This window comes from Pogoniulus pusillus, chromosome 35 (assembly GCF_015220805.1).
Source record: "Pogoniulus pusillus isolate bPogPus1 chromosome 35, bPogPus1.pri, whole genome shotgun sequence".
Classification (NCBI taxonomy): Eukaryota; Metazoa; Chordata; class Aves; order Piciformes; family Lybiidae; genus Pogoniulus; species Pogoniulus pusillus.
The window spans coordinates 14,066,431-14,077,869 of record NC_087298.1 but is presented as its reverse complement, the minus strand read 5'-3'; the positions used below and the strand labels follow the sequence as shown (position 1 = coordinate 14,077,869).

The window sequence follows — 11,439 nt, the reverse complement described above, 5'->3', positions numbered from 1 at the left end:
GCTACTTGGCGATTGGCTGTGCCGCTCCCCGGGCTGGAGTTTTAATTGGGCGGCCGCGGGTTGGTCGGCGCCTCACCTGCCGCGCAGCCTCATTGGCCGCCGCTGCCGCGTCCCTGCCCATTGAGCGCACCGCCCCTGGGGCGCGCTGCGATTGGCGGCGCCGGCCCGGCCCGGTATCCGGGTAAGATGGCCGCAGTCGGGGAGTGCTCGCTGCCCGCGCCGTGGCGGCCGCTCGCCCTCACTCACGTCGAATATCCCGCAGGTAACGCTCCGCTTCTGCCCCGCCCTGCCTCCCCGGGGGCCGCCGCGCCGCGCCCCGCAGCGGGACCCGCCCGCCGTTCCCCGGGCAGCCCCGAGGGCTGGGCCGGCGGCTGCCAGGCAGTGAGAGCCATGGAGCGGGGCGGCAGCGCCTGCGCGCCGGGCGGGGGCCGCGCTGCCCGGCGGCGAGCCGCGGGGGGACCGGGCGCTGCGCATGCGCCGGGACGAGGTGCCGGGCGGCAGGGGCTGCCGAGCGCCGGGGCTGCGGGACCCCGGTGCGGCTGGGGCCGGGGCTCGGCCGCGTCCCGCCAGCGTGGGGCCCCGGGGCCGGGCCTGCTCGCCCCTGTCGCCGACCCCTGTCACTCTCTCTCGGCACCGCTGGCTCACGCCGCTTCTCTCCGCAGCCCCGGGCTGTGCAGGGCTACCCTTGTACCTCGAGGTGCCGGCCCCGCCCGCGGTGTGCCCGCGGTGTGCCCGCGGTGTGCCCGCGGTGTGCCCGCGGTGTGCCCGCGGTGTGCCCGCGGTGTGCCCGCGGTGTGCCCGCGGTGTCGGGTGTCCCCTCCCTGCCGTGCACAGCCATGCGGGCCGGGCCGGTGCGGCAGGCGGGCTCGGTGTCGCTGGGAGCCACCTGGCCCTGAAGTGCCCTCTTGGCACCTCAGTGCCTGGCAGGGCGGCCCTGCCTCTGCGCTGTGCAGGTGGCCGGTCCCGGTGTCGTGCTTCAGCCGGGCGGCACAGGGGAAAATACCCGGGGGGCGGCAGGGTCCGGGCTGCCCTCGGGTCAGCTCCTGGCCGGGTGGGTTTGGGCGAAGGTACCCAGGGCTGTGGTGAGCAGGGACGGTGCCCGTTGGGGCAGTGGTGCCACTCGCGAAGGTGCCGTGTTCTGTCTCCGTGGCACTGCCTGGCCCAAGCTGCGGTGTGCTGGGTCTGTGACAGGAGCCCAGGGGGCTGTGCAGGCAGCAGCTGCCAGAGCGGTGCCTCGGAGCTGCCTTGAGGAGCTGCTCGGGCTGGGACAGGAACCCTTCTGCTTCCTCGGGGGCTCGCAGCAGAGGCAGGCTTAGAAGTGGCCCTGACAGTGCCAGCACCGCTCAGACTCCAGCCCTGGTGTCTGCTCTCCTCAGCACTGCTTAGCTGGCAGCTCCTCGCCTTGCCGGGTGTGGCTGCGTGCCCCGGGGCAGGAGCTGGCCCTGAGCTCCTCTCAGCAGTGCCATGCTCGAAGAGCTTCTGGGCTGACAGTGCCCATATAGGCAAGGGGTGAAACCTGGCAGCCCTGAGCAACGCTGGCGCTGGAAGCAGCCCACTTGGTGCCCCCACTCGTGGGTCTCTGGTGCTTTCTGTTGGCATTTCCTTCTCTCTCTCGTGTTTTCCTTCACCCTGTGCCTTCTGCCAGCCCCTCTGGAGTCCATTGGTCAGGGCGAGGTGCTGAGGGGATGAGCACTGTGCTGGGTCAGGTGTGGTGGTGGTGGAAGGCTGCAAGCGGGGAGCAGGGACCGAGACAGGAAAGCAGCTGGAGGCACAGAAGTGTCTTCATGTGAGCCGCTGGGGCTACTGCCGCCGGCTGGCTTCTGGGAAGCTCTTCCTGCCCTGCCAGGCTGCAGCCCAGGCGCAGCTGCTGGCTGCTGTTCCCAGAGCAGTGCTGCTGCAGCAGAGGGGCAGCACGGGAAGCGGATCCTGCTTTTACCAGCATCCATTATTCAGCTGCCTTGGCGTGTCCCACATCAGCTCCTGGCCTGGAGAGCAGTGTCTGAGCTGCTGGCAAGCAGCTTCTCAAGTGCTGTGGCTGGAAAGGTCTCCAGCACTGCTGCTGACCCAGGTTCTGACTGCCCAGAGTCCCTCTCGCTGGGACCACATGAGGAGCAGTCGCCGGTGGCTCGTCTGGCACATGAAGCCCATTGTGCCAGGGGAGGGGCACCTCCAGCAGCCTGCTGATCCTCCCCGTCCTCAGCTGCTGTTTCCTTCTCGATAGCAGCCCAGCTGTGTGGCAGCTCTGCTTTCCAGGGCTGCTCTGGACAGGGGCTGGGAGACCTCGTTGAGGAATTCCCAGAGGGAATGCCAAGATCAGAGGGGGCAGAAAACAGCAGTGGCAGCAGCTCTTGAGTGTGAGGAGGCTGCTGCTGAAGGGGCCAGGCTTTGGAAACCTTTTCCTGGAGCTGCTCTCAGAAATGTTCTGTCTTGGAGCTTCTCATTCCAGCAGCTGCTCTCTGGTGAGGCCAGGGCATGGCCTGGCAGTGCTGGGTTGCTGGCAGGTTGGCAAGGACCATTATTCTCCTGAGTCTGCTCAGTAACCAGCTGTGGGGTGCACCAGGACTGCCAAGTCCTTTGGTGGGTGGACAAAAGCTCTGCTCTCAGGAGGTCTCGTTGCTTTCTGAATCCAGCTCTGCTCTGGGCCTGGCAGCATGTGTGGCACTGAGCTGTGAGCTCCACGTGGCTGTTTCTGCTGCCCTTGGAAGCGTGGTGATGCCATCGGGCACTCTCCAGGCAGGGGTCACACAGGTTTGCTGCCCATTCCCCTGTGGCATCCGTGGCCACAGAACTGCTCTGCCCTCTGCTTCCCCTTTATCCAGCTGAAAATCTGAGCTGTCGCTGTGAGTGGCTGCTGTGCCCCTGCCCACCACTGTGCCCCCTCTGTCCCTCCTCGGGCCGCGGCAGCAGGCTTGCATAACCTGCATGTGTGGTGCTCTCTGCTCTGCTCTTCTGCCTGCCTGCTGCCCGGGGGGTGCTGGCTCACCCTGGGGGGTCAGTTTGGTGCCTGAGCCCAGCCCTGGCACCCTGGCTGTGGAGCTGGGGCTGCCTTTCCCTTGCTGCCTTGCTCTGTGGGACGACTCTGCGGCAGCATTAAAACCCTTCAGGGACTCGTCTCTGGGGTGAGCGTCGCTGGGGGCACCTCCCAGCTCCTGCTGCCTTGGGGCCTTCGGTACTGCCTGGGGGAAAGAAACACAAGTTCCTCGCTGCTGGGCTTCTGCAGGCCCTGTGAGGGGAGCAGGCAGCCCCTGGCCCTGCCATCCCTGTCTGCAGGGCCACCGAGAAGCTCCCTGTGCTGGGGAGGGTGCCAGGCGCAGCTGGTGCCCTAGATACACCTCGGCTCAGCCCCTCTCCTTCCTTCAGCTCCTGCTGCTCCTGGGGGCATGTTTGCTCAGGTCCCCCGGCTGGGGTGTCCCCCTGGCTGGGGTTCCTGCCATGGGTGCCCCTCCCTGGCCAGGGCTCCTTGGCTGGAGCAGTCTGCTGGCAGCAGCAGAGGCCACCCAGCTGGGTGGCTTCTTGGTTGCAGGGCTCACAGCCCCTGTGTGCCTTCTGTGCCAGGGTTAGAGCCTCCTGTAGCGCATGGAGGCAGATGTGCAGGGCTGGGGCAGGTGAGAGCCCCCCAGGACCCTTTCCTGGTGTGCTGCCTGTGGCACAGAGCCTGCAGCAGTGCCACAGGCTGCCAGGGGAAATGGTGGTGCAGGAGTGAGGTCTGCGGTGGGATGTGGTCGGGGCTGCCGGCTCTGGCTGCGCGCTGCAGACAGCTGCTGGGGCAGCCCCAGGGCCACTGCTGGGGGGGGCTGGAGCCGGAGAGGCCTGAGCTGTGTGCAGAGCCTCCCCCGGGGGCGTCGTGGGCCAGGCCCTGGGCTCTTTGTTCGGCATCTGGAGCCCCAGATGGTGTCCAGGGCAGGCTGGACTGGAACACAGCAGAGTTTACCTCCCCCCAGGTTGCCTTTCGCACTCCTGCACAGGCTCAGGCTGTCCTCGCTGCCCGGAGGAGCTGCTTTGCATCCCGAGGTGTAGCAGAACGAGGACAAATCGGCACTTGCTGAAAGGCAGGAGGGAGCTGCCTGCTGGACCTGCCTGGCCCTCGGATGGCAGCTCTTCAGCCAGTCCCTTCCCTGGGAACGCATCCCAGTGGGCAACAGTGGCAGAGGGCATCAGCTCCCAGGTGCTCAGCACTGCCCCTTCTCTGAGCTTGCTTTGCCTTCTCTGGGCAGGTGCAGCCACTTTGGAGCTGCTGCAGTTGATGCAGCTCAGCCAAGGGTTCGTGGTGGCACCACTTGAGTGCCTGCTGTGGCTGCCAGGGCACAGGTGAAGTGCAAGGCAGTGCATTTGCCTCCTGCCTCAGGAGGTGGCTCTGGGTGCTGTGAAGTTGCTGCTGCTGCTGCCTCTGTCCCATCAGATGACAGCTGAGGTGTCTGAGGAGCTGCCGAGCACAGGCCTGGGTGCTGTGCCTGCAGGAGGCACCTGGCACTGCTGGCTTCAGCGGGGCACCTGGGGCAAGCAGAGCCATGTGGCAACGGCAGCAGGATGGACTTTGCAGCCCTGCCGTGCCAGAGTCCACCTGGCCACAGAGCTGCTCCTTGCTGGTGTTTGACTGCTGCTGTGGGGGTCAGGGTGAAGGGGCTGAGGCACCTTCTGGCCCCAGGTGCCCCCAGCGCTGGCTCACAGCAGAGGCTGCTCTCTGCCCTTTGTCTCCCACTGCCTTCATCTCCTCCTCTGCTGCCCAAGCTGCCCGTGGTGTAGGTGCACAGGCAGGCAGATCAGGGAGCTGATGCACCTGGAAGCTCACCTGCTGCAGTAGGGGGTGGGGAAGGATTTGTCTGGGGAGTGCTGGCTGGCAGCTGCTGGCACAGGGAGGCAGGAGCAGAGCTGCAGCCCCCTTGCAGCAGCCCCTGCCCCGCTGGATTACAGTGGCTCTGGGCCCGCAGCCATGGCACTGCTGTAAACTGGCTGGCAGACATCTCTGCTGAAGGGTGCCAGGCTCCTTATGCCTGCTGCTGGAGCTGTGTGAGCACTGCTGCCTCCTCAGCTCGCTGCTCTGGGGCTGGGGCAGCTGCAGCCTTGCAGCAGTGCTGGTTTGCTCTCTGCTCCCTGACCCGGGGCAGCAGCTGCCCCAGGCTGGTGCCCGTGGAGCTCACACTGCTGTGTTCCTCTCCTTCGCCCCCCCAGGTGACTTCTCTGGGCAGCTTTTAGCTTATGTGAGCCTTGGGCCAATATTCATCATCGTTGGCTTTGTGACCCTCATCATCTTCAAGAGGGAGCTTCACACGGTGAGTCCTGTCTTGCCTTCCCTCTCCTGCTGCTGCCAGCTTCACACCTCCTGTCTGCTGAGGGCCAGCTCGGCTGGGGAGATCTGCACACAGCAGCTGAGGCACTTAGCACCTGCACCAGGTGCCAAGGCTGCCTGGCTGTTGGCTGCTCTGCTCCTCTGTGCCAGCCTTGGGCACGCTCTGCCCCAGAAGGAGGAGGGAGCTGTCTTGGGAACTCAGGAATACTGTTGCAGAGGGGGAGCACTCCCAAGGCTCCTGCAGGAGATGGGGGCTGTGACCCAAACCCTGGGGGCACAAAGCAAACCCTGCAGGTGCTCGGGGAGTGGACCTGTCTGCAGTGCTGCTGCCCAGCTGTGGCTCCTGCAGGGGGGACAGACCTGTCCTGCCCCTGTCCACGTGGCCGAGAGGGGACTGATGGTGTCTGACTGCTGTGCTGGGCACGGGGGTTGGTGTCAGGGACAAAAGCCCTCTAGGAGAGAAAGCTCTGCGGCATTTGCCCTCGGGGGGCAGGTGGAAGTGGGGCCAGGGCAGGGCTTCTGGCAGCACTTCTGACACAGGGCCCTGGTGGTGTGGGAGGAGGGGTCAGGGGACTTGGGGGTGGCACTGGGTGGTGAGGAGGCCAGAGCTGGGTTGGTGCTTGGGAGCTGGGCTTGGAGAGGGGCAGGAGCTGGGCTGGAGAGGAGGGCAGGAGCTGGGCTGGAAGGTGGGCAGGAGGTGGCCTGGAGGTGGGGCAGGAGCCGGCCTGGAGGGGAGCAGGAGCTGGGCTGCAGCCTGGCCTGCAGGACGTGGAGTGGCAACTGCTTGCTCAGCGGGAAGGGAGCTGAAAGCTGTGCAGGCAGAGCAGCAGCAGCAGCAGGGCTCAGGGGAGGGCTGAGGGAGGGCTGTGGAGTGTGGGATTGGAGAGTTGGGAAAAGGAAAGGAAAGCTGCCACTGGCTGAGCTCAGGGTGAGGCTGAAGGCAGCAGCTCCATGATGGAAACACTCAGAGAGGGCAAAGCCAGAGAGCCTCAGGAGCCTCTCTTTAGCTCTACCCAATAGCAGTGTGGGCATTGCCCCTGTTGGGCACTGGGCAGAGGCAGTGCTCTGGAGCTTGCCCTGGTGTGCCAGCAGAGCTGCTGGGCAGGCTCCTTCTGTGCCCCTGTGCATGAGGCTGTGCACAGACAGCACCGGGCACAGGGTGTGCTGGCAGGGCAGCGCTGCCCTTCCTCGGGCAGAGGCTTTGGAAGCTCCTGGTGTTAGCTCAGACCAGAGAGTGAGAGCTGTGGTTTGGGTGGGCAGGGTGGGTGCTGATGCCATGGCTGCCTTGCCTTTGCAGATCTCTTTCCTGGGGGGCCTGGCCTTCAATGAGGGCATCAACTGGCTGATCAAGAACGTCATCCGGGAGCCACGGCCCTGCCAAGGTACAGCAGGGCACCTGCCTGCCACCGGGCACCCTCTGCTCTGCCTCCCTTTGCAGTGGAGTGCTCCCGGGGGGGGCTGAGGGCATTGCCCCTTGGCACATGCTGGCTGTAGAGCTGTGGGTGTAGGGGGACTGGCAGAGCCCTCTGGGCAGGGCTGTGCCCACCTGGCAGCTGCTGTGTGCAGGGCAGACCTTGACCATGATCTTCCTTCTGCTCCACCCAGAAGCCCACTCGGCAGTGACCACGAAGTATGGGATGCCCTCCAGCCACGCCCAGTTCATCTGGTTCTTCTCTGTCTACTCCTTCCTCTTCCTCTACTTAAGGTAACAGCTCTGCCTCTGCTCTGGGCTCTGCTGCTGCAGCACCTGAGGCAGGCAGGTGGCTCCTGGCTGGTGCCAGTTTGGTGGTCTGGTGGGACTGGAGCTGAGGAGTAGCAGGGGGTGGCTGTGGCAGGTCTGTCTCAGCCTGTGGCTGCCAGTGCTAGAGACGAGGCTCTGGGGGGCTCATGAGCCTGCCTGGGTGCAGGTCTGAGTTGCCTTTTGTGAGTCGTGTTGACCTAGCAGCATGGGGCAGAGTGGGCACAGTGGGGAGGGCAGAGGAGCTGCTTTCTCCTTGGGCTGCCTAGTTTGGCCTGGGCGGTGCCTGCAGTCCTTTAGGTCACACCTGGTGCCCACTTGTGTGGCCTCCTGGTTCATCTCCTGCAGCAGGAGCTGGCCTCGTGCTGTGCCCTGCTCACCTGAGCTGGGCATGGCTCCAGCTGTGGAGCAGGACAGAGCCCAGCTCCTGCCAGCATGGTGGGCATGCTCAGCGCTGCCTGTCCCACCACTGTGGTACCAGGGGGCAGCCTGGCAGCTGCCCTGGGAGCAGCCGGGCACACAGGGCTGGCCCCGGCCTCCTGCGGGTGCCGCCGTGGGGCAGCGGTGCCCTGCGTGCTGAGGGCTGTGTTCCCGGCAGGATGCACCAGACCAACAACGCTCGGTTCCTGGACCTGCTCTGGCGGCACCTGCTGACCCTCGGCCTGCTCGCCGCGGCCCTGCTGGTCTCCTACAGCAGGTACGGAGCCTCCCCTGCTGCTGCTGCTGCCCCCCGCGGGCCCCTGGCAGCCTTCTCCTGCACCGCTGCCCTGCTCTTGGCTGCCTCGGGCACCCCAGGGCTGCCTGCAGCCTGCTGAGCTGCCCTGGGCCCTGCCACAAGCCAGGCTACTGCAGCTGTGCTGCTTCGTGGAGGCTTCTCCAGACCCAGAGCTGAGCTGGCAGCGACCTCCAGCAGCTCCATGCCCACAGCCCAGCCCCACTGCCTCACCCCATGTCACCACTGGCCCTGGCACAGCCCTGGCTGCGGTGTGGGGGTTGCTCCAGCTGCTCAGGCTGACCCTATTGCTTGAGCTAATGAGATTCCTGGAGCTGCTTGGCCTGCAGGGGTTGGGTGTCCTCAGGTCAGTACAGAAGAGGAAACTTTCATCATGGTTTGGAGGTTTTTTGCCTCAGCAGATGTAAAACGAGGAAACGAAGGTGCCCGGGGCTGAGAGGAGCTGCAGAGGGTAGGAGCTGGAGGGAGGTGGTGGCTGTGGTCCCCACTCTGCCTGTGCCCCTCAGGACTGGCTGCTTGTGCAGGACCAGCTCAGAGGAGATAAAGGCTCCAGGTCAAAGCCGAGTAAACTGGAGGCAGTGCAGGGCCCGGTGCTGGGCAGAGGCTCAGCTCAGCTGCTGCCGGCTCCCAGATCTGTGGGTGGGAGGAACTCCTGAGCTGGCTCCTGCAGGGAGCTCAGGCCAGGAGCGGTGCCTGGGGGGCTGCAGGGCGGTGCAGCCTTCCTGCCGCAGCAAAGTCCTGCCAGAAAGGCTCTGCCTGCCTCAGCCTCTCAGCTCCAGCCGTGCTGCCTTGCAGGGGCCTTGTCCTGCTGCTGCTTTGGAGGAGCCTCTGGTGGGAGCCCCCAGTAAGAGCTGTTCAGCTGATCCAGAGGAGACTCTGCGAGGTGTTAAGCTCAGGCTAGAAGCTGTCGGAGCTGGAGCTGCTGTAGCAGTGATAGTTGCTCCCTCCCCATCTTCCCCCCCCCCTGCCATTTTCAGCAGCTTTGCACTGACCAAAAGGCAGCTGCCCCCATTCAGCAGTTCCTCAGGACAGCTGGGGTCTGCTGCAGCATCAGCCCCTGCATGGTGCCTGCTGAAGCCTCTTTGCTGCCTGCTCTCTCCCACTGCAGGGTTTATTTGCTGTACCACACCTGGAGCCAAGTCCTCTACGGAGGTGTGGCAGGAAGCATCATGGCCATAGCCTGGTTTGCCTTCACACAAGAGATCCTAACTCCTCTCTTCCCGAGGATAGCTGCATGGTGAGTCTCTGTGGGCTGCTGGTTTGCTCACTGCAGGAGTCCCTTGCAGTGAGCTGGAGTTACCTGGCACAGGAGAATGTCCCTGGTCAGTTGCTGTGGGCAGTGCACCTGGCAGCTGAGGTCTAACAAAGGCAAAGATGCTTCAGTTTCTGCACTCTCAGCTGTGGCTGCACAGGGCCTGGCTGCTCAGGAGCTGCTCAGAGCTGCCTGCTGCAGGCCTCATGCAGGAGAAGCCCTGGGCTCTGTGCAGGGCTGCAGTGGCTGCTGTGCAGACTGCCTGTGCCTGCTGCGGGCACTGCGGAGGCCAGGTGTGCCCAGGCTGGGTGGGCAGGGGAAGGAGCTGTTAGCTTGGTGAAGCTCTGCTGAGGCTCTGGCTGGAGAAGCTGCTCGGGACCTTTCCCAGTGAGTGAGCATTGAGTGGCACTGCAGAGTGGGACAGTCTGGAAACACTGCCTGAGGAAAGGGACCACAGGAGGGGTGGGATTTGGTGCCCCCAGGAGCCCCTTGCCCAGCCCAAGGGGCAAGGGAGCAGCTTTGTTTGGAGCAGGTTTTGTGCATTTGACTTCTCTGACCAGGGCTGGGAGCTGATTCTTTCCTCCTGTCCCCTCCTTGTCCATTTGCAGGCCCATTTCAGAGTTCTTTTTGATCCGAGACACCAGCCTGATCCCCAACATCCTGTGGTTTGAGTACACAGTCACCAGGGCAGAGGCCAGGTGAGTGCTGGGCAGCAGGGCTGGGGCTGCCAGCTGCAGCTCTTTGGTTTGTGCCCTGGAGTGCTGCTGTGGGCAGAGCAGTGCAGGCTCAGGCAGCAGCAGGCTGGGGCTTAACTGTTGCAGCCGGGAGGTGAGAGATGGGATCAGAAATGTTCCACTGAAAGCATCTCACAGACTGACAGGACTGGAAAGGACCTTGTAGGTCACCCAGTGCCAACCCTGTGCCATGGGCAGGGGCACCTCCTGCCAGCCCAGATTGCTCAAGGCCTTCTTCAGCCTGGTCTTGAACTCCTCCATGGAGGGGACAGCCACAGGCTCCCTGGCCAACCTGTGCCAGTGCCTCACCACCCTCACTGTCAAGAATTCCTGCCTCCTCCCCAGTCTCAGTCTACCCTCCCTTGCCCTTGAGCCCCTTCCCTGCCAGCAGGTCACAGTCCTGCCCCCAGCCTGGAGCTGGTCGCTGTGGTGCTGAAGAGCAGGGAGGGTACAGAGGGGGCAGCTTTGTTCGTGGGCAGAGCCGTGCCCAGCGGTGTGCCCATGGGCCCGGCGGGGCTGGGCAGGCGCTGAGCCTGTGCCCGTTGCCGTTGCAGGAACAGACAGCGCAAGTTGGGCACCAAGCTGCAGTGAGCCCGGGGGCGCTGAGCGCAGCTGCGAGCGGAGCTGGCACAGCCAAAGCCTTCCCCAGCCGGAGCGAGGCGGCAGGCAGGGCCCGCCCCGGCCGCGGAAGCCTTCGCTCGGCTCAGCACCAGCCGGATGCTCCCTGCTGCATGTGGCACCTGCGGGGGCAGGACCTCGGCCGAAGAGCGCTTGCGGGGTGCAGCCTCCAGCCCGCGCCGGGGAGGGTGCCGTGTCCGGGAGGGCAGCCCCAGCCCGTCCCGTCCTGACTCTTTGTTTTCAGCATGAAATACACAAACTATTTATTTATTTTTTTAAACGGAACTGTGGTTTCTGCGGGGAGGCCTCCAGCTGGGGCTGGGTCCTGCTTCCCTCGGGGATTTTCCTGGTGGAAGGAGAGGGCAAAGCTGATCTGCAGTTGGTGCTTGCGTGGGGCTCTGAAGCATTGACGCCTTCCTAGGGAGGGCAGCTGGGGCAGGGGCCCCTGGGCAGGACGAGAGGGAGGCTCTGGCAGCGCAGGAGCTGAGGCTCTGCTGCTGCAGCCTCGGGGGAGGCACCGATGGCACTGAGCCTTGTGCCGCTCCTGTGGCGCCATGCGCCAGGGCCTCTCCTAGGGGCACCTCCTCGTGGTTCTCTCTCCATCTTGCTCTGTGGTTACCTCCAGGCTGCTGTGAGCCCTGCAGCTCCTGCACCCAGCGTGGCACCAGCAGGCCCCTGAGCGGTGCTGAGCTGCAGGCAGCCCCAGGCCTCACAAACCCCCTGGCTGGGCTGCGGCCTGGGCACTGCATTTGTGATGCTTTCCTGTCAGTTCAGGGAGGTTTGAAGACCCTCAGCGAGAGCCAAGGCAGTGACTGGCCACTGGCTGGAGTGCTGCAAGGGTCCTCTTGGCATCCAGCCCTGAGCTCAGGCAGTGAGCTGGTCCCAGCAGAGGCTCCTGCCAGCTCTTACAGCCTAGCCAGGGCTGCTGGGAAGCACCCCTAGAGAACCAGAGCACAGGAAGAAGTTTCACCTTCTCAGGGAGGGCACAGGAGGGTACAAACCTGCTCCACTTCTGCTGCCTTCAGACCCAAGCTTCCTGCAGTAACCCTCAGGAGAAAGAGGAGGAAGAGCTCTTGT

The 11,439-nt window shown here is 64.6% G+C and overlaps 1 protein-coding gene across 2 annotated transcripts; it reads left to right on the top strand.

Moving 5' to 3' along the window:
* Positions 1–83: 83 nt before the first annotated feature.
* DOLPP1 (dolichyldiphosphatase 1) lies at positions 84–10,642 on the top strand. Of its 2 annotated transcripts, XM_064171248.1 has the most exons (8): positions 85–262; positions 5,170–5,270; positions 6,585–6,669; positions 6,893–6,992; positions 7,624–7,722; positions 8,867–8,995; positions 9,619–9,708; positions 10,299–10,642. In XM_064171248.1, the coding sequence occupies exons 1-8, from the start codon at positions 187–189 to the stop codon at positions 10,333–10,335; spliced, it is 717 nt and encodes a 238-aa protein (XP_064027318.1). In that variant the 5' UTR covers positions 85–186; the 3' UTR covers positions 10,336–10,642. The 2 variants fall into 2 exon arrangements, with proteins under 2 accessions (XP_064027319.1, XP_064027318.1); XM_064171249.1 differs by lacking the exon at positions 7,624–7,722 and having other exon boundaries at positions 84–262.
* Positions 10,643–11,439: the final 797 nt, after the last annotated feature.